Source organism: Camarhynchus parvulus, chromosome 2 (assembly GCF_901933205.1).
Source record: "Camarhynchus parvulus chromosome 2, STF_HiC, whole genome shotgun sequence".
Taxonomy (NCBI): domain Eukaryota; kingdom Metazoa; phylum Chordata; class Aves; order Passeriformes; family Thraupidae; genus Camarhynchus; species Camarhynchus parvulus.
The window spans coordinates 17,204,532-17,230,690 of NC_044572.1; the positions used below are offsets into that span (position 1 = coordinate 17,204,532).

Consider the following 26,159-nt stretch of genomic DNA (forward strand, 5'->3'; position numbering starts at 1 on the left):
AATTTTTGATCTTTTGACTAAGATATAGTATGATTTGAGGCCTTAATGAGTGTCAAAATGAAAAAAATCTTGGTATGAACCTTCTGAGACTGTGCACCAGTCTGTTCTGAGCTCAGCAAAAACACACATGCAGGTATGTTATTCCCAAATTACTCATACACTTGGGCAAACTGGCTGCTACTTCCATTTCATTGCTAGAAAATTAGCTATGCTATAAATGAAGTCTATCATTCTGGTTTCTTAAAAACTCCTGCACAAAATTACTTAGAAAGCCATCTTGATCCTGAAGTCTTTCCTGACCAAGTGGAATACAAAATTGGCTTCAATAAAATAAGAATAAAGAGTTTTTACAAATCTTAGCGGTTTGGGTTTTTTTCTTCAGGTAGTTGCCTCACATATGCAGAATCATGGCACTGGAATGTATTGCTCCTTAGATGACTGTAATTTATTGCTTTCATTGCTCCATAATGATTTAGAAGAAATTGAAAAGCAGAAAATTGTTGGAATTAGTCTGCTAAAGCCTGATCACTGTATCTTACTGTCCTGTCTTCTATGGAAACCCTTCATACAAACACTGTTCAGCAGGGCTCCTCCAACATGCCAGACAATGCCGATTTCCTCACATTCTGCCTTTCATTCAACCTTCCCCTGCTCCCCAACATGAGCAGCAGAACTGAATAGATAAGCTAATTGTGAAATAACAGGCACACTCCACAAAACTACCCACGTCTGTTCTTCTTCCTCTTTCTCAGCTGAAGTTAGAAGAGCCCCAAGTTTCTTTCTGACTAAAAAGATCAGTTACAAATGCTAACAGAGGCTGAGAGTGTGAAAAGGTTTGGCTTCCAAAGAAATTAAAAAAAAAAAAGTAAAATTTCATTTGCTGAAGGTATTCTTTCTTGAACTAAAGAGTGAGGGCCAAATTTTGCTTACTTTTAGAAGAAAAAATAAAATCGCTGTAATTTTGAATTAGTGGTTTTTGGTTGGTTTGTTTGGGTTTTTTTGGGTTTTTTTTTTTTTTTTTTCATACAGAGCAAATGAAAATGAAAAAAACATACTTCCATTAAAAAAAAAACCAAAAAACCAACAAAACCCTTACAACCCAAGCATTTTAATTAGCTAGGCTAAGTAGGAATGCAGGAAACATCTGATCTCCAGATCTGATTAATCCTGAAAATTTCAGTTTTCAGTTTCACAGTCATAGTTGCAAGGAGTTCTTAAGACAAGAAGCAATTTCAAAGTATTAATATACTGGAGCATAACAGTAGTTTGTACCATTCAGTGCATAATACTTTTAGAAAAGCTTTACATTTAGAGCAGAGTTGGCATTCCTGTCTGCAGATAATAATTACTGTGACATCTGGTATGGAACACAAATACGGAAGAGCTCTTAAAACATAAGGTAAAATAACAGAGTTCCTTTACTTGCTAAGTCCAACATTACAATAATTTCATCAGCAATGACAAAACAGACTGATAGAAAACCAATTTACTATCTAAACCATTAATTAAACAGATTAAATGTATGATGTAAAAGCTGTGTTTGGGGGAGAACTCAAGCTCCGATAATTAGCTACAGATGGTTAGTGCAATTTGCAACAAAAATCTGAAGGTGTTAAAAATTTTTGCTGTCTTTTTTTCCTACATGGCCTTTTTACATTTTTAATATAAAGTAACATATTAATCTATTTGTTTCTGCAATGAATAACCAAGATATAACTAATGATAGATAGATAGACAGATAGACAGATAGATAGACAGATACATAATTGAGTATATCTGGCCACCGTGCAGCCAGGTTCTAATGTACAATTTATCTCTCTCTTAGATTGTTTATGGCACACTAGTGACTTCTTTGCACCAAATATCTTTAAGGGTCAAAATCTATGAAATGTGATATGAAATTCCTATTTGGCTTGCTGAATAAGTTTCCACTAGATGTCTGGTGTAGAAAAGTGACTTTCTATCTAAAGAAATATCTTAGCATCCTGCATACCTGTCCAGAGCAAACTCAAAGCTCAAAACACATGATCTTGTTTCTGTGATTTAGCACAAGGCTTATAAATTATCCCATTTCATATATTAAGCACAAAACCTAAAAATTCTTCCTTTCCCCTTCTGAAAAAATTATGGAAATTCCTAGGAGAGAGAACTGTCAGCTGTTCTCTGGATAGAAAATGCAGAGTCAAAACAATAAAACATAAAAGAGCTCTGAAAAAAGCCTTGCAGCAGTTACTCAATAATTGTCCAAAACAGGCATTCAGATTTGGGAGAAAATCTCTGATAGATAAGAGGTTAAGAAAAGGCACAGTTGCTTTAAAGGCATAAATGGATGCAGATATGAATGGAAGGTAGGAGATGAAAATGTAAAGTGACCTCAATATGTCATGTGCACAAATGAATTAGTCTTTAAATATCTCTCTTCTTAGTCACTACCTACTTCTTATCCACAGAACCTTTTATCTGGTCTTTGCATTATCTGATCAACCTGCTTAGTATAATTATTGGTGCTTAAAAATCAGGATTCTTCCTTGTCTTCATGAGGCTGATTATGTTTTTGGAAAATGAAGCAATTTGGAGCACTTAGCTTGATCATCCAACACACTGGGCCAGACTTGCCCAGTGCCACTGGCCTGTTACAATGCAGAGTGAGCCATATCCACTCACTTGAGATCTTTTCAGGCCACTGCTCATATTCTGCATCTTCTGATAATGAAGGACAATGCTATATATCCATAGTTTGTGGTATGCATCTGCTTTACAGAAAAGGATGGACACAGGGTTGTTATTACTGACTTAATCAAACCTCCTCAAAAGATCTGGGGTAACATATTTTCTAGTTTGCTAAACTTGCAGCAGTCTGTGTTGCTCCAAGCAGAAGCAAATCCCCACGTTAATCCATTGCTGCTTTCACTCCTGCTATGCAGATGTCTGTACTCCACCTAATCAAGGCTGCCTAATAAAGAAGGCTCTGCAATTTGTTGCAAATGACATTTGGATGTCTAGTGAACAGCAGGAAAGACTTCAAGGGGGGAAAGTGGTCTAGCACACATGCACAACTGACTTCTAACTCTGTCTGTGCCTCAGGCTCATATTCTTATATTCTATGAATATGAAAAAAAAAATGCATTTGAGGTCCTCATTCAATCCAAACTTCGCATAGGTCATCATTTTTTGCAGAAGTGGTAGCATTTTTCTTGCTATTTGGGTGCCAAATATGCATTTTGCTGTGATTAGCAGCAAAAATAAGCATGCAGGGCTGTATTTGTAGCCAGTGAGACCATACAAATGTTGCAAATATATTTGACTAAGCTCTGTAACTGAGCCAAAGGCATTGCAACATGGACAACCATATTAAATGGACCATATAACCCTAATCTCACTGTGCTTCAGCTCTGCCTGTGTAAAATGGGGATAATGCCACCCTGCCATTCAGCACAAGAATGGAAATAAATTTACCCATATTTGTGAAGAGCTTAAGTCCTAAACTGTGGGTTTCCTTCCTAATCTGGTCAGGAGAGGAATGTGAATTATTTCAGACTGTCCTGGCTGCTTCTCAGCCCTCCTAGCCTGGCAGAAATGCCTTTTTCTTCATTCCCTTCTTCATGCCAGCCCCTCAGCGAAGATGATGTAAAGAGCTGCGGGCTCTCTGGAGCCAGGACATCCATTCCTGTGCTCACTTGCACTCTGCTGTCCAGGAGCTACTTGCAAAAAGACAGCCCTGAAAGATTAAAGCCCATTTTCATTGTTCTGTATGAAGCTTTATGTCTGATCACACTTACTTGTTTAAAAAGCGCCACCACAGGCCAAAACCAGGCCACTGCTCCCCAGGGATGGTGACAATAAAGCTGTGACTTGCCTAAGTTCAACTGGTATTCTGAACTCTACACTCTTGGTAAAATAGTACTGTTCCCACAGTTTTTTCCCCCATGTTTTAAACTCTAATTACTGATTATCACTCTACTTAGATCCAAAACACAGCTACGACAACTCATCTATTCCTCTATCACACTTCACTACATTTTAAATCCCATTTACTGAGATGAAGGGAGCTATGGATCTGGAAGCACAGCTCTTCCATCCGTTCATTCACTCAGGGTGCCAGCTGGAGCTGAGCATGCACCATTTTAAAACCGGAAAAAAAATGTGTCCTCAATTGCTCCTGTGCTGCCAGCCAACGCAATCTCTTTCTGCATCGCTGTGTCCAATCTCCCACCTGGAGAGTTGCACCATGTCATAGGAGAAGCTTTTTTCTTCAACTGAAAGGATTTTCATATATTTCAATGAACTGTGATTACAAGTCTTTAGTGTTGAGTTATTCCTAGCAAATTATAAATTACCAGAGGTTTATCTGTCTCTCCCACCATATCTCAGCATCATTTTAATTAGCTATGCACAGCAATAAAGAGAGCTATTTGTGGTATAAGAATTGATGGTGCCAGATTCAGACTTCTTTTCCTCCCAGAACTTCCATGGCCTGTGGATGTGAAGGCTGAGAGAGAAGAGTGGGGTCCTTGGGCTGGTGGGAAGCACAGCATACTCTGTCCCCCAAACTGTGACAGGACTGCCTTGCAGGTCCACTCAAAGTGATGCAAGGGCCATGCAGACCATGATCTGTGGGTTCCATGGCTTCAGGGTGCCCTAGAGATGGCTTTTGCTGACAGTGGAAACATATCCACTGACTTGAGTGTGAGCAACAGACCTAGGAGCCTCACTGCACTAAACACATGCCATTCTCGGGTCTCTAGGAGCTCCTCTAATTTTTGCACTTCTTTTAGCCCTTATACTCAAGCATTTTCTTAATTCCTCTAGAATTAAGGCTGTCCTGCCTCATGACTTCCGCACCTCACTGTTGTTACTAAAGTCAGCTGGACACTCTTCTTGTCTCCACATGCCCCATCAACCTCTTTGCTTGTGTGTGGATGAAAGGATCAGCTGAAAACTGGCTGAGTGTGGGGCCTCTTCTCTCATGTCTTAAAGAGGATGCAAGCAAATGCCAATGGCATCCAAAGTACTTAAAGTGTTGGAAAGATTTGGAGCAGTACCAGTAGTGGACTGCAAAAAAAGTGGTGCAAAGACAAGAGGAAGTCAGAACACCTTCCAGCCTCTCCCAAACCACAGGGGACTTGCAGAAGAAACTAAATATGGCATTCACCAACACATAAACGCGTGGCCCAGGCAACACAAACATGGTTTCCTGCGCAGAAATATTTTGTATGAATCATGCCAAAGTAAAGGATATGGATTTCACTTACCATATAACAGGTAACAAGAGAAAGCAACATTCCTGCAGGGGGTAATGCAACCCAGACTGCTAAACCTGGGGGTTCCAGCAGCACTCCCCATGTTTGGTGCTGTTCCTCATCCTCTTCCAGTTTTACCTTATCCTAGAGATGAGTGCCATAAAACTGCACACAGTGTGGTGATGCAGACTGTGGAAGGGCTGCTGAAGAGGTGTGCAGGGTGCCAGGAGGAGAGGTTTACAAGCAGAAAAGAGACAGAGCTGAAGGTACTTTGCAAAACACTGTTCTTTTTCTATTTCTGCTGCAAACATTTTATACATCCCTGGCTTTATCACTTAGAATAAGCTTTTCACAAGTGATTACTATTTTTACATGATATATTTTTGAGTATCTAATGTGAGAAATGAAGCCAGATCCACACCAGTGCTGAATTCTAAGCATCTCCTGGTTGTGCTTTCCACAGAGGAGGCTATGAACAGTACTCTGAAAAACCAGTCCCTCCATGTCTCAAGACAGACAATGAAAATGGATAATTTTGCCTTTAATCTTTGTACACTGATGCTAAGGGGAACATGTTTAAAAATGCCCATTTGGAAATGAACAGTTCTTTATTCATTGCATGCTCTGAACAACACACCCCAAATATGGCATAGGGCCACATCAAATGGGGATAACAAAAAGAAATAATAATCACTCATTCACTGAATGCAGCAGAGGGCCTGTAGAAAATTTAATAAAAGGGCCTCATAAGGATGTATTACAATGCCCTAGCTCAAAACTGTACAGGCAGTCTTGATGCCCAGTTTGTCAGAGCCTGTCCTGGCACCTCATGCCCTCGTTAGATACAAAGATTATGTATGTTAAGTACCAACAAATGAACAGTGGTAGTGGACTGTTCTTCTGGGAACAGTCCAAAAATACTCATTTTGTTCCTTTTCCTGGCTGAGAGCATGCAGTAATTATGAGGAAGTTTCATACTTGAAACCTTCCCGATGCCCAAGACCCAAAGCATGAGCTACAGATGTGAGTGCCACGGCAGCAGCTCAGCGCGGTGGAGCAGCACTGCTCCTGCCAGCCAGAAATCAAACAGTGCAGGGGAAAAACATCTCCCTGTGCTTAGTTAATACCTGTCATTCACTTCTGGTCTAAATAAAAACTGAAAATCACACACAGGATGTATGGGGGATTTTTAAAAACTTGCCTATCCATTTGGAGTGAAACTGGCCCTGTTGAAGTCAGGAACATTCACCGCTCAAGATTTCACCTCTGCCTTTTGTTTGTGCTTGTGCATGCATGTTTATCTCTCTGCCTGCCTTTGTCTCCTCCCTGGGGCTTTGTTCATTAAATTTATTATATTGTCTCTTTTTCCAGTTTCTGGGAAGCTCTCTTAAATCCTGGAACAATATCTGTTACACTTATAGGATGTTTTCCCCTCAGGATAAAGAACAGTAGTTTGATTTGTGACACTGCAAGCCCGCAGGTAGCAGAAGTTTATCACTTGGAGTTGTTTTCTAAGTCAAAATCTGACAGTGACAGGTAGAGGTAGAGAATATATTCAGGCCATAAGAAAAAGACTTTGTGGGTGAGTATTTTCAAGGCCTCAGGTCTTTCTCTGCAATCTCAGACTGTCAACCATGCCATGGATTTTCAATGAGACAGATGCCCTGACCTTGAAAGGGATGCAGAAACTAACACACAGGAAATAAAACAATAAGGCAAGTAACAAATAAGCTACCCACAAGTATCCAACCCTAAGGAAAATACACACTAACTTACAAACCCAAAGGAAAATACACAGTAACTTACATTACATTATGTAGATAAAGTAAGATTTACTGAATGCTAATTTTTCTCATCAGCATATCAGAGTACAGAGGCAATGCTAGAAACAGTGATAACCATTGTGTATAAGTCCCTACATCTCTCACAGAGACCAGCCTCTTAGACTTAATGGAAATGTAAATATAAAACATTCACTGTAATAAAAGTCTCTGGAGATAGAGTCTAAGTAGCATGATTAGTATGGAAAATGCTTCATAAATCCCAATTCCAATAATCTCTGGTAGCATAAAGGATTCATCTCATTATGACCTTCTAGCAGAGCCTTGCTAATTCTCACTTCACTAATCTGTGACCTTGAAAATTTCCTGTCTGCATTTCAGTGAAGTGTTGACAGCCGAGTGAAATAGGGAAGTGTTCCAGCAAGGGCTACAAGTGACAGAATATATTGCAAAACACTCACTAGATTTATATAAAATACTGCACCTGACAAAATTAAATTAAATAACAAGTCTTTAATCAATTACCATCCACCATTTTTATTTTAGCATTTGAAATCAAATAGCAGGATCTATCAATTAATTTATTACATATTATATTTAGTAAGGCTGCTAACACAGGAACAAAAGGAATTCTGTGTTAAAGGATATTGCTTCTGACCCATTTCTGAGATGAAGTATCTAAGTTTGGGACTAGTTCCTACTGACTGTAAGCTTTTGAGGCTGCTATTAGCAATAAAAATCTTGAAGTCACATGCAGGCACACATAAACACACACACACACACATATATATATATATATACCACACACATTACTACAGTCTTGTAGGTGCACATCTCTTGGTACCACTAATATGACTGCATGGTTTACTGAAGAGTTGCATAATTCTGTTTATGAGGTAGTGTGGGAAAGAAGACAAAATGACTGAACAAAAGAAATTCTGCCCTATTTTCCAGGCTTGAGAGCTCACTTTGCATCTAGTACCCCTGAGTGTATTTTCAAAAAAATTAAAAGTTCCTCTAAATGTAAACATACCTTAAAAACAATCCTTACTTTTTTCAAAACTCAGCAGACAGCAACTTAATTTTTTCCAAAATATACAATTAATCAGAAATGGGTATTAAGATCTGAATTGTTAATCACTACACCACCAGAATTATAAAACCCAGAGACTAAAAACATTTGTTGCCATTATTCAAAACCCGCCACTATCAAAATATTAATGAAACTACACTGTCAAATACACCAAAATTTTGATCCAAAATGGGTTAGTGCAGATGACATCATCAAGTGTTGCACATTTAATTCTTTTTTGTTAATTTTACCACATCTCTGCCAATACTACTATTCCATTACTGCAAAGTACATCCTCCAAAAGCACCCAAATTGAGAGGCATTTCAAAACATGCTCCTTTCTACTCTTCTCTGCATGGTTTACCAGTGAGCATATTGACAGATGGGGTAGCCCTGTGCCTGACTGCCTCTGAGATCTTACAGAAAGGAGAGGAAAGCAGAGCACAGGGGCACCTTGGAGCTATGGAAGCTCCTCTGTGAAGCTGGCAGCAGTGTTTTGTCATACACTGACTTTCTGTACACCAGTCTGAGGGAAAACACTTCTGTCCATCTCATCTGTGTTCTCATGTGGAGAAGCCACCATTACCTCTCCCTAATCCTCAGTAGCAGAGCTCTGTCAGTGGAATGTCCATGGGAGAAGCAGGGAAAGGGCAGAAAAGTAGGAATTTATTTCAGATTTCAAACACTGAAGTATTTGAGACAGTGGGTGGGTAGCCTGGGCTGTACAAGGAACACTGGCTCGAGGCGGAAGCACTGCGTGGGAGAAAGCACATCACACTGTTCAGCTGAACCCTGGCACAGGGAACCCACTGTTTCTTACAGAGTTCAGGAAACAAAAACTAATCCTTTCTCTGCTTTATATGACTTCTGCAAGGTGTCATTTTTAGCTCCTGCCTATTCCATGCACTCAAAGCACACCTAACAAATACATCAAGTTGGCGCATTTGATGTTCATTTCCTATTCCCTGTACTTTGATACCAATTTCTGGAAGGTTATGAATGAGTGGTGGTGGAAGTTCTTTCCCTCCTCACACAAGAACTCTGACCAGCTCTGTGGTGCAAAATCAAAAAGCCTTCATTAAACTAGCTATAGTTTCTCACTTCAATTTCTCTCTTCATTGAAGAGCTTCAATAGTAGAACAGCTACCTCTTCCTTCTGCCTTCAAAGATGAAATGTCTTGAGCACCCATCACTTTGTTACTACAATCCAAGTTACAAACCTTTGAAAGTCATAGAAGTGTCAGCATATTTTGTTTTACTTCTCAGCCCATTTAAAAAACCTATATGCTGATATTTTACTGCTTAGTTCTCACATATTAGGCAGTCTGACAAAACTTAAAGATATTCTAAAAGAAGAAAAATTAAAAGGCAACCAAGCTTCATTATAGAAATTAAAAATAAGCTAAAAAATTAACATACCAACAGCCATCATGTAATCCCAGCGGTCTATGAGGCACATATTGAAGATCAGATGGTCAGATGTTTGCCCTTGACCAATGAGTGGAATGTTTCTCTCCAAATTTTGGGTTATTGCAGAAGTCCAGCCAATGAGAAACCAAAAGACTACCAGGAGAATAACAGACAGCATCCTCATCACTCTCCCACCTGTCATGTACGGAATACGCTGAGCCGTTCGGGACAGGAACACCTTCAACACCCTGGAAAATTCAGACAGTGCAGAATGGAGAAGAGCAGAAGTAGTGTCACAGGAATTAGACTTTCATTTTATTTCAGTACCAGATTATTTTAAAAACAAATCAACAGTCTTTCTTCTGACAGTATGTACAAGAATGAAGTTTGGAACATTATTACTTTCACATTAATCATATTTAAATGAAACTGATTGCTGCCCAGAGAATGTTACATAGCAATAATAGAAAATATTAGCTATGCTTATGTTAGAGACACACATTTACAGGCTGTCTTGTCAAGCTGTTTTGTACATTCCATCTCCCAGTGGAAGACTTCTGTCTTTGAAAGATGAAAGGTCATTTCCATAAACCAGCAACCATGTATGTGAGATTTTATTCTGTTTTGATGTTGTCTCATCCCCAATCCTGCTATTTCCAGAGAACAAATTAACACTTCTTAGATTTTTTTCCCACTGAGTTTGATGCTGCTGAGACAATAACCTACTCATCATAGAAATAACTATGGAAGGCACTTTGCTAATTAAATGGGGTTTGATTTGTTTAGAAGCAACAACATGTTTTTTTGAGCTAGGACGGAACCAGCATAAGAAAAGCCACACCACACATCAAGCACTTATACCACATAACAGCTATTGAACACATAACACTTTAAAAATAATTGCACTTATTATCAGGATAAATTTACTCCCACAAGAGCTGTTCAAGGAAATAGCACCTACTTTTTCTATCCATCACCACCTGCTAATGCAGAAAAAGTTCCTCCTGGGAGCATGAAAACAACCAAAATTTGAGGAAATCCCCTTGGGAAGAAGGAGCAGTTTGATTCTTCATGTAGCACAAAATATCTCTCTGTGTTGCCTGCACCATGGGATCTGTCAGAAGCATCTTCTGGGAGCACTGCAGAGCTCCTGCCTTGGCCCTGCTAAGCTGACAAGGATGAGCACTGAGGAAAGGCTATCATGGAAGTTTTTATGTACCCAGACCATTAGAAGCAGATGAGCTGAAATCTAAAGGCTGTTTTAGATACTGGGGTGATGAGTCTTTCAAAGTGAAGAGTTCAACTGTTTCAGTGATTTTGTCCTCAAAACCACAGTGGTTCCTGACTCCTGAGCATGTCCAGTCTTGATATCCATGACAAATTATCATTGAGGTTTCAGTATCGTGATTATTTTTTCCCTAAAGTTGATTTTTAAATGCCCTTGACAGCTCTTAAGTTCTTTCAGTGTACCAAGTATCAAGCCACCTCTCAAGACATTAGACAAGCAGGTCTGCCTTTTCAGCAATACAAAATCACACTTCAGATTCACATTTATGCTGTATTTGTCTGAGAGGAGGCAGAAGCAGTGTTGCCTCTCAAACAACTAATGGAGCAGTGTCTTAAAGGCAGAAGCACAAAAGGTTTTCCACATCCATAACAATGAATCAGCATTTCACTACAAACACAGCCTTCACAGTGTGCATTAGGTGAAGTCAGAGATCTGAATATGTTCAACATTATTCAGCTGTTTCCCTCCCAATAGTCACTCCACAGGGAGTCACAGTTTTTGATCTTTCCATGTTTGATGGATGTTCTGCTCTCCCTTTGCAGATGCTAAGTGCCTTATGTTGGAAGCAGACTCTCAAAGACTTCATCCAGGAGAGACAGAAAACTCCACAGAGGCAAGGCAGGCTACGTCCCTCTGCATTGCTCAGCCACAGCACTGCTGTTCCAGGGCAGCACTGGTGAACCCTCATTTTCTAGACACCAAATTCCTGATTTTTTCTAAAATCAGGAAGCAAAGGCTTCCCTTCTACCTGTTGTGAATGCTGGCCAATAGATAGCTTCTCTGAAGAGAAGAAAAATTTATTATTTTTGTAATGAACTGGAAAATTTCACAGCTATACTTTGTCATTTGAGAAAAATCTCATAATACATTTTATGAATGTTGAATTATTAGAGAAACCACATAAACCAGCTGAGAACTATTAGAAACTTTTTGCATTTTGGCTCCAAAGTAAATTCTTGATGATTCTGCTGAAAGTCAACATGTGAGCCTATTTTGGGCATAATAAGGCAGAACTCATTAGATTTTTTCATTACTAGTTCATTAACTGCTGCCTGTGAGACAGCTTTCTAAGGGAGAGGTGTGGGCTGCTGCTACATTATTTACCCAAGCACAGTGAAACAAATATTTTGCACTACAGCAGTCAAACCTCCTCCAATTTGGATCAAATCACATTTCTTTTTTTTCCTCCTCCTTTTCTTAAAAATAAGCATCCCCACACACAATAATTTCCACCTTGGACTCGTGGGCTTACATGTAACCCAACTCTTACACTTCATTTTTCAAACATTCTTTTTCTGAAAAGCTGTAAAGAAAGTTGCATTAGCTCAGTAATGTTGCAAATCTCCTTTTCAGAGGTTGTGGTATAAAAGCAGTCAAGCAGAACACAAGCTCCCAAGTTGCAATTCCCTCATTCTCCTGCCACAATGTGAATCCAAAGCCTCATTGCTCACCACCTCAACACTGACTTACATGCTCTGTCTGCTCTCATCTTCTGTGTATTATTGAACCTGTATCAAAGCAGAGACAACTGCCCAGGAGTTCCTCTCCCAAGGGCACATCATCCCACCAGACTGGAGGGTCATTATCTTTCCTGTACCTCTGACTCATACAATCCAGGTTCACTGTAAAAAGTTGAATTGCTGTAGTCTGAGACCAGACTGCCTCAGCAAACACTTGGGGTTTGATTACTGGTACCCTCTGTCAGAAAACAGGGGGATTCTTGATTCAAATCCCTGCCCTGTCTGGGTAGACAATGTTCAAGCCCCCCTTTTCCACTCAGTTCAATATCTCTATATTGGGTCAAACTAGCTATTGAACAAATAAAAGAGAATTCTTACAGGGAGGCAAGAAATGGGGCTGGTGGGCTGCATTGCTGCTAGGAAATCAAATATGCCCTGGGTCATCCCTGGCACTGAAGCCAACTGGCAGAGAACATACTATTATCCTCAGCATTACAATCCAGCAGGACAGAGGATGGAGTCCCAGTGCCCAGGAATGTTCTCAGATGCTACTTAATTTATGAATATAGATGTAGCAGATTCAAGTTCCTGAGCAAATTAATGTTTAATTATGAGTATCAAGTAAGGCAAACTGAATAGATGCCTCCTTCTGTCCTATCTACAGCCAAAATTACTGGCAGTGCCAGTCAGTGCCCTGGTAGAAGCTCAGGGGTCTGTTTGAGACATATGGTCTCTGATCTAAAACAGAAGAGAAAACTTAACCATGTTCCTCAGCATCTTCTAGCTATACTTCCACCTAAATACACTCAGCATATGCAATCCACTTTTCTGCACTGTTGTTGAATAATTGAACAATCATTTCCAGTGACATGTCATCAGCTCTGTTTCCAGACAGATCAGACAGAACACTGCAATGTGTTTTACCTGCTTTTCTGGAAGACACAGCTGCCTTTGAGCAAAGCTTTGACTCACAGACAGCTACAGCCAGGATGAAAGCTGATATGCAACAGCCATTCCCTTTACAGGGTGAACAGGAGGTGCAGTTCAGGCTGAAAGAACTGCCTGGAGGCCACAGCACGTAACTCCCAACTCTGCTGCTGCACCATCAAGTTTGGGGAGAATTAAGCTATGTGGTCTGAGGATTTTCTTTGGGGTGCCTGGCTCCATAGAAATGGAAGAGGGGAGGGCTTGGCTGGCTTGGCTGCAAACCCTCAGAGCCAAGGGAAGCCCAGCAGCTGGGAAGGGAAGCGATGCTGCAGGTGGAGCTGAAGCAGAGGGACAGAGCACAGGTTCACAGGACTGCCTGGGATCAGCAGCTGGGAAACATCAAGTGTAGCACACGGCTGCTGCTGTAGTTATATCCTAAGATGCAATGTGTAACCTTAGAAAATAAGTAAAACCATATAAAATTTTCATGTCATATCAACAAAAAGATGGTCCCCAAACTACCACTGACTGCATGAACAGCAGGAACTACAGGTGAAGGATCCTGCTTTGACAGCAATGACCTGGCACAGATTGTTTATTTTTTATTTCCAGCATCTGTCATTTTGTGAGTCAACTGAGTCATTCTATCAAACTGCTCTGTTCCAGACTGGTGATTTTTATTATGATACAAAAGCTACATCAGAAGATAATGGGGCAAGCCCTTCAGAAGTATATAGCCCTCCTACAGTGCAGGGATTATGTCTTACCTACTTTTCTGGACTAACAGTGAATATGCCACTAGTTACTTTGAGTTAATAAACTGATGTGATTCTACTAAAATGAAAAGGTATCAGTGGGACATGTATGGCACTATGTCTATACAAAAGAGTGCCTACACTTCACATTTGACACACAGACACACACACACATACACAAATACTGAATGCAGGTATAATTTCCACATCAGGAAAGATGACTGAATAAAAAATATCAACACTTAAAGCCCAAGACCTCAGAAATCATATTTCCATGAGTAACTGGCTTTCACTGGAAAGAATAAAACCCAACTGAGAAACGAACAACTTTCTAAACAACCTCCCAGCTGAAAGTGTCCAAATTAGTAATTGTCTGCTTCCTAATTGATTTCTCAAGACCTCAGCACAGAACAAACTAGAAGTGCACTACTGAAGAGAATACTCTTATGGGACAATCTTTTGCTTTATTGATTCTGACCACACTGAACCTTGAGCAAACCTGGACTGAGAGGCCAAGTCAGCAGCACAACAGCAGCAGGGCAGGACCTGCATCACATGCATCATGTCCTGTCCAGTGAAAATATAAAACAACTAGAAAATGAAGTTTGGGCAATTATGTGGGTGTATGGATACTTCTGAGAGCCCCCATCTTGTGTGTAGCCAGCAAACCTGGCCACATATCACTGAGAGCCATCAACTTAACTCCTTCACACTACTCGTGGAACATCTTACAGTATAAACAACAGGAAATCTCCCACATTTTTTATTTCAGAAAAGAATTTTGTAATAGCAAATACATGTCAAGAACATTGCTATGAAAGACAACAAATGCTTGGAGGAATTGACTAACCCATCCAAATTCACTGGGTTTTGTAATAGGTAACAGAGCACAAGTGTGCCTTTGTGGGCAAGAATGCCATTGGTGACCTGGGGTGCATCAGGAAGAGCTTGCCAGCAGGTTGAGGTAGGTGACCCTGCCCCTCTGCTCAGCCCTGGTGAGGCCACATCAGGAGGGCCATGTCCAGTTCTGGGCTCCCCAGTACAGAGACACACAGAGGAGATGACTGGGAAGGGGCCGCACTGGGGTCTATCAGTATCTGAAGGGAGGGTGTCAGAGGATGGATCCAGGCTCTCCTCAGTAGTGCCAAGCAACAGGACAAGAGGCAATGAGCAGAAACTGATGCACAGGAAGTTCTACCTGAACACAAGGAAGAAATTTTTCACTGTGTAGGTGATCACACTCCGGATCAGGTTGCCCAGAGAGGGTGTGGAGCCTCCCTCACCGGAGCTATCCAAGAACCATCTGGATGCAATCCTGTGCCATGTGCTCTGGGATGACCCTACTTGAGCAGGGAGGCTGAACCAGATGCCCACTGTGGTCCCTTCCAACCTGACCCACTCCGTGATTCTGTGAAGGCTGCTCTGCACACTGAGGCCACCAATGGTACCATAAACTTGCTCCACAGTCACAAGGTAAACTACAGGTGCCAATAGTCCTGGAAGTATAGGGAGGGAGATCGTGCTGCAGGATTCTTTCCTTTGTCCTGGAAGTGTACCTGATTTCAAATCCTTACCTGGGGGTCTGTGTTTAATAAATGGCAATATTAATATGTGAGGATATCTTAATGGTACAGTAAAAATTCCCAATCAGATAATTTTGTGTATTGAGTAATGGGAGAAGCAGTGCTGTTCTGAAACATTTTCTGCAATATTTCTGCTGCAGAAATATTTCTGCAACAAATTGTATTTACTTTCAAAAATGTGATTTTGAAAGTAGAGTTTCCTTGACATCTTCCCTAGAGTTTTACAGTGATTTCCTATTGTGAGAAATGAATGCAATGCAAATTTATAATGTATGGCTAGAATAACAAGCTATGAAGATGTATTTTACCTCAGTGCCTGGTAAAATCTACCTCTAGTAAGCAAAGAGACATGTCATGACTTAATGCTAACCTACTCTGCACAGAAGTTTCCTAGATAATTTTAATGCTACACATATGAAGGTAATCCTACAGTGCTTGAATGAAAGTTCCCTTTCTGGATAAACACTGACATAATTTCCAGGAGTTTGAGCAGACTGAGGAAGGTGGGAGGGAAATCACATGCAGTTCAAGGAAAGGCTCTGGATATTGGGAGGCAACAGAACAACAATAGATTTCCCACTGCAATCAGAACCACTCACTCACTCACTCCCATGTGAGCAGCACTGGACTAACATTTTCTTGCATCTTTAATAACATGGAAAAGGTCTAAAAATATGACTTGCTTTGATGAAAATTTATTCATTTGAAGTACCTTTTGTCTGCCAATCTGTAGGTAAGCCAATCTGTAGTGAGCAAACAATGTTATTTCTTTAAATGTAGCCAAGGATTCTGACATTTTTTCATGCTAAGCATAGGTTTTATTTTCTCCTTTCACCTGCAAGTCTAAATTCCCACCTGGGAAAAGCTCAATTTCCTGGTGGATTATAGAACAAAAAGCTTTCTCTGCCTGCAGCCAGTTCCAAGAACTGCAGCTGGAGTCTTTTGACAGACCAGCTGAGCTTTGCTTTTCCCCAGTGCCTCCTTGCTCCCCAGCTCACTGCCCTGCTGCCTGCATCTGCTCCAGCTGCCTCCCAGCTCCCATTGCAGGAGATATGGAAGATTCTGCCTGTGTGTGCGTTGCTTTTTGAAGTGCTTTTGTTCATATCACCATATCATCCAGGCAGGTCTCATCAGAAATGGGCACTCCTCAGCAGGATTTGCCCATCCTGAATGTGTGATGGATGTCTTAAGCACTGGGGAGCTGAGAGGTAAGAAGGCTCAACAAGGGGACTTTCCATGTCACGTAACTAGGTTTCAGTGATGCAGACCAAGTCTCCTTATTTATTAAATCCTCATCTGCTTTGTGCTAATTATCTCTTCTAATAAACCACTTACTGCACTAATACCCCCACGAATCCTGCTGAGATTAGCAGAACTACAGAGTGCCAGTGAAACGTCTGACACTGCGCTGTCAAACTCTGCTGAGGCAGAACTACAGAGCATGCCATTAACCAATAAATAAAAAGCCTATCAATCTGTCCCCAGACAATGAGCAGTGACATATCACAGAATAGTCAGGTTTGGAAGGGACCTTAGAGATTATCTCATTCCACCCTGGCTACATGGGCAGGGACACCTTCCACGAAACCAGGTTGCTCAAAGCCCCATCCAAGCTGGTCTTGAACATTTTAAAGTCTCCTCTTTGTCAACTATCTGGGCTTAAGGTTACATCACACAGAGTCCATGGCCACAGAAGCTGATGCCTAAAGTTCTGAAAATCCCAGGTCCTTGGGATAGGCACAAAGCCATCTCTTTCCAAGTCTGCTATTGAATGGTTAACAGCCATTTCAATACTTTCCTCCTGACAGATATGCTTAAATAACCACATCCCTCACTCAGGGAAAAATGAGGTCAGCTCCTCAGACAATTTTCTCCATAAGCAAACCAATCTTGTCTTTCCTTCATTCAAATTTGTAGTGATTTTGTGACAAAAACTTCAGAGATTCTCAAGACTCCTGCCACTAGTAGTTTGGTCTAAAAGTTCAGCCTTTATAAGGTCTGGCTAAGTTAATTATTTGCTTTTTAAAATTCATCAGGTGGTTATTATCTTTTTTGCAAATTGAAAGCCATTGAGTTCTTAACCCTTATCAAAGACTTTCAGAACAGGCAGTACAAAAGATCTCAAGGTCAATATTTATCAGGAAGCTTACACTGTGAAAACAGATGCAAGAACTGCCTCCTGGTAATCTTTTCCTACAACAGGTCAAGAACATTTTCAAGGCTTTCATTCTAAAATTTTCTTCACAGACTGTTGTGCAGCTGAATGTACAAAAGGCAACTCCTCTTGTGAACCTGGCTCACAATGTCTCATTTAACAAAGGCTGATGAGTAAAACCAGCTGGGATGAAAAATTCCCCTCCTAGTTAGTGCTGCTCTATCAAACACTGTTCTTCTACTAGTGAAAACATTCACAGACAATTTCAACAACCTCTCCAATTTTCAGAGGCATTTTCTAGCATCATCAATAAGGTATCTGGGCAAAACCTCATGCCAAAGCTTGTACTTTTATTCTTAAAATAGTCATACTACAAACAGGGAAAGTCTTGAAATGGATAAAACCCAAATCCAAACCAAAGTAAATTTGAGAATGGCTATTTATATTGATGCAGACAGATCACAGTGCTAATAACACCAAGGATGGGGTTTGTTCCCCTCATGAGCCATTCACTTGAGAGCTGGACTTGATGATCTTTGTGGGTCCCTTCCAGCTCAGAATGTTCTGTGATTTTCTTTCCTTTCTTCTCCTCCTTAGGTTCACTGGCCAGCACTGTACTTCCGATCAGAGAATGATAAGCCCCATTTAAAAAAGACAGTACTTTTCCAGCATTTTTAATGTGGCCAGAAAACCAAAATACCTCACTCCTTTTAAGCTAAAGATGGTAAATATTCTGGTCCATTTGCAGGATGTGAAAAGTTGCTGCTTTAATAAAGATGTAGCAATTCACTGCAGCTGTACTATGTTTTTCACTGCTTCTGTAAATGTATTACAATAATTTATTCAGGTACTCAATAAGAAGAACCTAAGGCTTTTCACTGGATTAAAAAATAGTGAATAAAAATGTAGTGGACTCGACTGAATTATAACTCACTCTGCTAGCAGTCATTTTTTGAGGTCTGTACTATATATTCATAGCATATTTACAGATCACTAAACTTTTTTGAGAATGGCACTAAACACTAGTCAGCAGCTGAAGGAAAACAATCAGAATTTCACAGATAAATTGTTTCCATGTTCACAGATAGATACCATGTTGTTTTACCTTTTGTATCCTACTTCAGTAGTGGTTAATGTGATACCGTAACTGCTAGTTTGGGTGCGCTACATGGTGGATTTGAACAAGATAAAAACCTTTCACTAAAAATATCTCCTCCTTTACTTATTTTTAGTCCTAATTACATAGCAAGTTTCTACACTAAAGCAGAATAAAATGAAATGTGCTGCTATGTGATCTCTTTTGTCTTATTAGCTGTTTTAACAAAATGGAAAACTATTTAATAGTGTTCTAATAATATCATACAACTATGCTACTGAATTTTCTAGAGCAGCATCTGAGATCTGCAGCTTGCAGGGCAGATGTGGCTCTTCATCCCACCAAGGCTGACAGTTCATGGCTGACATCCCTGGGACCCCATTAACACACAGACCAGGGCAGGTGTTTGTGTGCTCTCCACATCCCCAGCAAGCAGAGCTTCCCAACCCTGCTCTGAAGGAACAAATACATTGATTTACAAGACCCAACCACAGAGTCTGGGTTTGGATTTGTCATCACAGAAGCTTCAGTGACCTAGCGATTTTTTTTAATATTCCACTTGAAGGAGATGAAAAGCAGCAAAATTGATCTCTCCTTGGAAGTCAAATTGTGTTTCCTTTATAAAGTTTCTTGGGATGATGAGATTTTCTTGTGGATCTTCAAACCCTGTGTGACGTCTGGCATTATCTATATTTGTAAGACATTAAAGATACAACTTTTTATGAAACAATGGGGTCAGTAGACTTCTCTGATGGAAGTGCTGTTTCTCTGTCTATCTACAGACTGCTGAGCAAGCTCAGATCTGGGAGACAGCAACAGATAACAGTAGGATCCCTGGAGCAGATGCAGGAATCTGGAAACAAAATTTTCAAGAAACAGAGAAGACTGTAGAGAATTTGATGTAAAATTCGTGTAACTGGATCAAATCAAGACCACCTGGCAAGAGCATGGCACACGAATCAAGAATTAGGCACAAGGACTGCTACTTCTGGTCTGATGCATCTCATTGCTTTGAGATTTGCCATTACAAAAATAAGTCACCTGATTGACCCATCAATCAGATTTTCTGAGTTTTCTCTTTGTCTTTTCAGAGGAAGATCCTGCAGGAGCAGCTGCACACAGTGCAAAGGTGTCACTGACCGTGGGTCCAGCTGCATTTCCAGAGGATGTTCAAGAGAAGTATTTTTCAAAATAAACTGGTTTAAGTACACTGCATTGAAAAAAATCCACTAAAAAGCAGGAGAATAGGAAAAGAATTATATCCATGAAGCACTGACTGAAGCACCACACACAAAATCTTTTCACACTAAACTGTCTCCTCACTGATTTACTTGCAAGCACTTACTTCCTTTTCTGCTGTGCAATGTGGTCCTTAGACGCTACTTTAAAATGGCAATTCATTATTAAAGATGCAGGAAGCAAACATCAGCAAAGGGACAGGAGCCTGTCCTGTCTTTTTACACTGCAAAAAGCCACCATTTTTATGCCCTTATATCTTTTGGCGTGTGTTTTTGTCCTTTCACTTCTGTCAGAGTCCTGGAAGCTACTGTGACCTGGCAAAAAAAAATTGCTTCCATTTTGAATGACAAGAAGCATGTACATCCTTACATATCCAAATGAAGCCATATAAATTTTCACTTTTTAACTCATAATCCTCCTAATCTTATCACTTCATTGATAATCATAAATATGCATTTCTTTTGAACCATGAGGACAGAGGAGGATACGCTGGAAGGCCCAGTCTTTGATGAGTTGTGCTCTCACTTAGATTGCCATGCCAGATAATTAAACAGCTCAGATGTAGCAGAAAAAACTTGTCTTGACTGTTTTACTTCCTTTAGGTGTGAGAAAGAGTAATAATCACACCCACTGGATACAATCCTTCACTCAGATCCACGGCGCAGACTGCTGTACTTAGCAGAGCTCAGAAGAGGTGCTGGATTGCCAACACCTTTATTATATGATTTATATGATTTATTTATTATATGATGCTAGGTTGACAGGAGTTAATGAAATGTGGTACAGAAAGACATGTAACTGCATTATTTAGTTATAATATTTTTTGCTAGTTTTGTGCCCATTTTAATAAAACAAATGTTTGCCAATTTATAATGTGATTGACAGGCAGCAGTGTTTTGTATCAACTCTACTGCAAAAGAAGCTCTTTATCAGCATTGTGTTCTCCTTCCACTTGTGGAATAAATATTAACTTTATCTCATGGTTGTGCTTGCAGGTATCATGGCTAAGGCCTTCATGGATATTTGAAAGGAAAGTTTGTCCTTCAGCTTGCCTGCAAAAGATAAGATTCAAACCACTTTTATAACAGATAACATCAGGAACATCTCCACCTGTCACAAGATACAGCAGTGTCAACACCAATAGAAACTGAAACCATAAACAACGTTAACTTCATTGAATAAAATTTTCATGTTATAAAATATTGTTATTATTAAAATATTCCTTTGTAAATGTGCACTGGAGTAGCTTACATGGGATGGAATGAAAATGCTGGCAAGAGAATTAAAGCTCATCAGGCATCTGGGGAGTTATTACATCTCTGGTTCACTAACTCACAGGATAGCCAAGGTTGGAAGAGAGAAATTGAGACATTCTCTTGGGGATCAGGGACACAACCCTGATCCAAGCCAGACCAATGACAGCAGATTACTGAGGACCTTGTGCAGTTGGGGTGTGAGTTAACAGACTGTGTCAAGCATCTCCTACAGAGGGGAAAGCAAGAGGCCGCTGCTGGCATGGAGGAGCAATGACTCTCTGTAGAATAGAAAGTCTAACATGAAGTTAAATAGCAAACATTTCCACAGAAGCTTCATGTCTTTCACTGCAAGTTCCAGGCTCCCTGGAGATACTTGACATGAAGGAACAACATCATATAAAAATATGCCTCTAATCTATCAATATAGAGGTGCAGATATGGCTATGAGAGGTTGCATACTACTACAGACCTCCCCTTGCTTTGCTACTCATCTTATTTTACATTCTCCACTCTCAAAAGCAACAACAGCAAAGGTTCCAAGCCTTCATTACTGCAAACTCCTGTCTCTTCTTCTAAATACAGATGATGCAGAGAACAAACAGACATTAGTTCATAACCAAGCTGAGAGCCACACGAATTCCCTGACAAATCGCCCAACGTACTTGTTTCCTTAACAAAGAAATTTAGAACAAAAAAATCTACAGTAAAGGTAAGCAGACCAAAATAGAATTTTTTAGGTACTTTAGTGTGCCAAACACCTCTCCTGATGGAAGAACAAGTGCCTGTGTAAGACAGTGAACATCAGTATTTGCAAAACAGTTTTTCAGCTAAAGCAGAAAACAAATTCTGGTCAGAACAAAGTCAAAAACAGAAGAAAGAGAAGAATGCACTTCTTCAGTTTATAATACCATAGTAACAAGACAAATAACTAGAAAATCCAGCAGTCAAAAAGCCCTAGTTGTATAAAACTGACACCTGATAAAATGCATCCCTATGGAATCCTGTGCTCAGATTAGATTCAGCTGGACTTGTGCAAGCAGCACAGTACACAGCAGTACAAAAGAACTCTGTTTTGGCACATAAAATAAAACACACAATTATAAGAAATTTAAAGAATAGTAGCCCAGAATCATTGTACAGTGTCAGCAATATCTAATTAAAACTGATTCTTTGATAAGCTTCCATGATCTATTGCCAGGTAAATGCTCAATCAACTATGTTTACTCTCAGCATGTGTGGCAATCAGAAAAAAAATGCTAACTAGGTTTATCATGAGTACTTCTGAGGAAGCTGCAGTTTCTTGGAAACTGGTTTCTGAATGTCTGGCTGAATTTAAATTTTGTGAAAATAATTAAAGTCACATGTCTTGATAACTACTTGCTGGGCAAGAACAGTACCACGAAGCAGCACATTCCAGGGGCTGACTGGCTGGAAAGCAGCTTTGCAGAGGATGACTTGGGGTGGCCATCAAACCGACCACGAGCCAGCAGTGTAGCCTTGTGGCAAAGAAGGCCACCAGCCTTTTGGACCATGCCAGGCAGGGCATGTTCAGCAAGCTGAGGGGGGTGATCCTGTGCTTTACTCACCTTGGTGGAACCAGAGCTGGAGAGCTGTGCCCAGCTCCAGGCTCCCCAGCACCAGAGAGACATGGACATCATGGAGATAAGCCCTGTGAAGGGCCACAAAGATGACTGAAGGACTTGATCACCTTACAAAGGGGAGAAGCTGAGGGCTGGGACTGTTCAGCCTGGAGAAGAGAAGGCTCAGGGAGAAATTTATCAATGTATATAAATACCTGATGGGAGGGAGCAAAGATGATTGAGCAGACACTTCTGAGTGGTGCCCTATGTCCACAAAAGAGGCAATGGGCACAAACTGAAATCCTGGAAAATCCATGTAAACATAAGAAAAATCTTGGAGACATTCAGAATCTGATTGTACACAGCTCAGAGAACTCTGATCTGGCTGAGGCTGCTCTGAGCAGACAAGTTGGGCTCTGTGATCTCCAGAAGTCCTTCCCAACCTCAGCTTTTCTGGGACTCTGTAAGCTTTGTGCAGTTGATACACAGGCGTATAGATGGAAGAAACTACATTTTTTGGTACGCTTTCTATAACAAGTTTTTTAATCAGACCTTAAATCTTAAAATTTATTATGCTTTAGAACTGTATTAGTACTAAAAACTCAGCAGTAGAAGCACTTTTGTATAACTTGTTCTATGATCTTCTTCTGAGCTTTGACTGAGTATTCTACAAAGCATCACAAATTATGTTCTCAGGGGCCCACTAAAGTACACATTTTCACTCTTATTTTCAAATTTATTACTGTACAGTACCATCACCCATTCTGATGAAGAGGGAAATGAAATTACTCAGACTCCTCTGCATGGTTATATACATCCCTGCAACATGCAACTTCAATAAATAAATGAAATGTTCTCTTTATTTGTCATTCTGCAATAAAATACTCAAGTTAAAAAAGCCAGCTGCAAGAAATACTGACTCTGATCTTCTGTGTTTTGTCTCACAGAGGCAGAAATAGCATCATCTGACATGCTGAATTCCACGAACTGTTGTTTTCTGTTTTCACCATAAAATAATGAAAGAACTTATAATTTAAATTGCAGTTGAAGGTTTAGTTGTCAAGAAAAACAAGAATAATGAGAGCTAATCTAAATGCCACCATTTTCAGGACAAAAGAGCAACAGTTGATTGCTATGAGATAGATAAAACACTCCCTGTATTCTCACTGAAATCAAATGTAAAAGATGTAAAAAATACAGACACAGGCAATCTACCCACAGGCAATCTAGAGTAATGGGACCCTGCTGCCAACAACATGGACTGAACAGAATGGGAGTAAAATGCAATAAGCTTGAAACTCCATAATCTCTGCAAAGATAATAAGGGCAGAGTCCCATCTTCCCTTTGTGGTCACATACACATTAGAAGTGTTGATAGCCAAGCTGCTTTTTAGAGAGTAGTTGTTTAAAAATAAATATTGCAATTAGAGAGACATCAAATGGTGCTAAGAAATGCAGTGGCAATGACCTTGCTTCAGAACAAATAACCCAAGGAAGAAAACAGGGGGAAAGGGGGGGGGAATTAATAAGACTCCTTTTGAATTAATAGTCAGACATTGATTCAAATTCAAAGTTGGTGACATCCATGCAACACAAGAAACAGATTTGGACTCTTGAATATAACAAACAGCTTAAATGTGGTGTTTCATGTAGCATGAAGATGAAAATAAAACAAATAAGCCTGGTCTAACTGAGCATGGAGGCAAAAAGGAACAGAACACACACTTTGTTTTCACTGAAAATAGTCATGATACATAATTTGGTTTCTGTATTCTATCTGATAAGTCTTACAAATGACATTGATGTCCCTGACTTTTCATGCTAATGCTGCATGATGACAGACCTGAGGCTGTCCAGGGCGGGGTGTGCTGCCAGCCTGCTGGGGCTGATCCAGGCTGCAAGGCTGGGACACAGCTGAAGGCTTCAGTGCTCACTGCATTCTGAGAAGACAGCTACAAAACCTGTCTCGCTGGCTTTGATTTCCAATATCTTTCAGGGTACTCAGTCAGTCTTGTGTTTATTCCAGAAACTGATGAGCCCACCCTTCTGGGATTTGGGATAAATAGTATTGTTTGGGTTTGCAGAATGACCTCTGTCAGTGACTTTACTACGTCACTGTCACTATGCTTCTAGCAAAAAGGTGCAGAAAACAACTACACAGTTCACTGACTTGATTTATAAATGTCACCTTTTTTCTTATAAAAAAATCTCACAGCTGAAGTCTCAAGGGCTGTGGGTTGGGTTTTTTGTTTGGTTCTGCTCAGAAGGCCTGTGACTGCAGAAGTCGCAGACAGGACATTCTGGCCACCCTGTGACTCTGTTCAAGAAGCTGTTAGTCACCTGAGGGGATCTGCATCTTTGGAAGGTGTGGCAGGGAGCTGCTGGCTGTGCTCCTCCTGCCACACAACACGGGATTGTGCCCACTGGGGAAAGCAGACTTTGGCTCTGCATGATTTCTGAACACTGCAGAAGGAAAACAAACGAAATGCAGACAACTCTCAGTTCTCTGTGGTCAATCTACCCTTCCCAGCTCAAGCAGCAGCTTAAGTGCTTCACAGAGCCTGGAGTTACACCAGGCAAGCTGTGCCTGTGCAAGCAGGAGCACTGAGGCATGGGCACCAGGCACAGACAGCGGCAGCAAGCTCAGCAACTGCTGCACTGACATTTCAAAGTGCAGGGCTTCCTTCCCAGCAGTGGTATTTTAAACAGATAGCCCAAAGAAGGAGGGAACAAGAGAGTTTGTAATGTACCCATGAGAAAGGTCATTGTCATTTGAGGTGGAGAAACTGAGCAACAGACCTGGTTGTGGCTGACATCCAATTGAAACAAACTCAGAAAGGAATTACTGGGATCCCAGAATCTGCCCTCCAAACAGCCATTAGAATTTGTCTAGCAATTAAATTACCCAAACAAAAATTGGGATCAGAAGACCTGTGGGGCAAAAAGGCATGTGAAAAAATCTACAATAAAACTGTACTGCACCTGATGGTGCTATACAAGACATCTATGTTCTTCAAACACCAGTGATAGTGTTTCAAGAAAAAGATGCCTTACCTAGAGCTATGCCTGTTTGAAGAAAGGCTGAGGAGTGACACAAGCCTGCCTGCTCTTACACTCTGCACAGGACTAAACCAGCCATGCTGCTGGCTCGCAGGAGTGATGAATGAACAAACACAGTATTGTAAGATTAAGCTTAAGGTGATTTAGGGCTCACAAGTCAAAATGGCAGCTGAAATAATGCCTCGTTCTCAAAGTAAATGCACAGCTACTGTAAAATAAGTGCAGTTCCAGAGTTAATTAGTGATCAAACATCCTGT

At 40.5% G+C, this 26,159-nt stretch overlaps 1 protein-coding gene across 1 annotated transcript in view; it reads right to left on the bottom strand.

Moving 5' to 3' along the window:
- Positions 1 to 26,159, bottom strand: part of GPR158 (G protein-coupled receptor 158) — a 186,663-nt gene that overhangs the window by 14,185 nt on the left and 146,319 nt on the right. Inside the window, exon 7 of the mRNA XM_030943165.1 lies at positions 9,513 to 9,751. Coding sequence (XP_030799025.1) covers positions 9,513 to 9,751 — 239 coding nt within the window. The remainder of the gene's footprint in view (positions 1 to 9,512; positions 9,752 to 26,159) is intronic.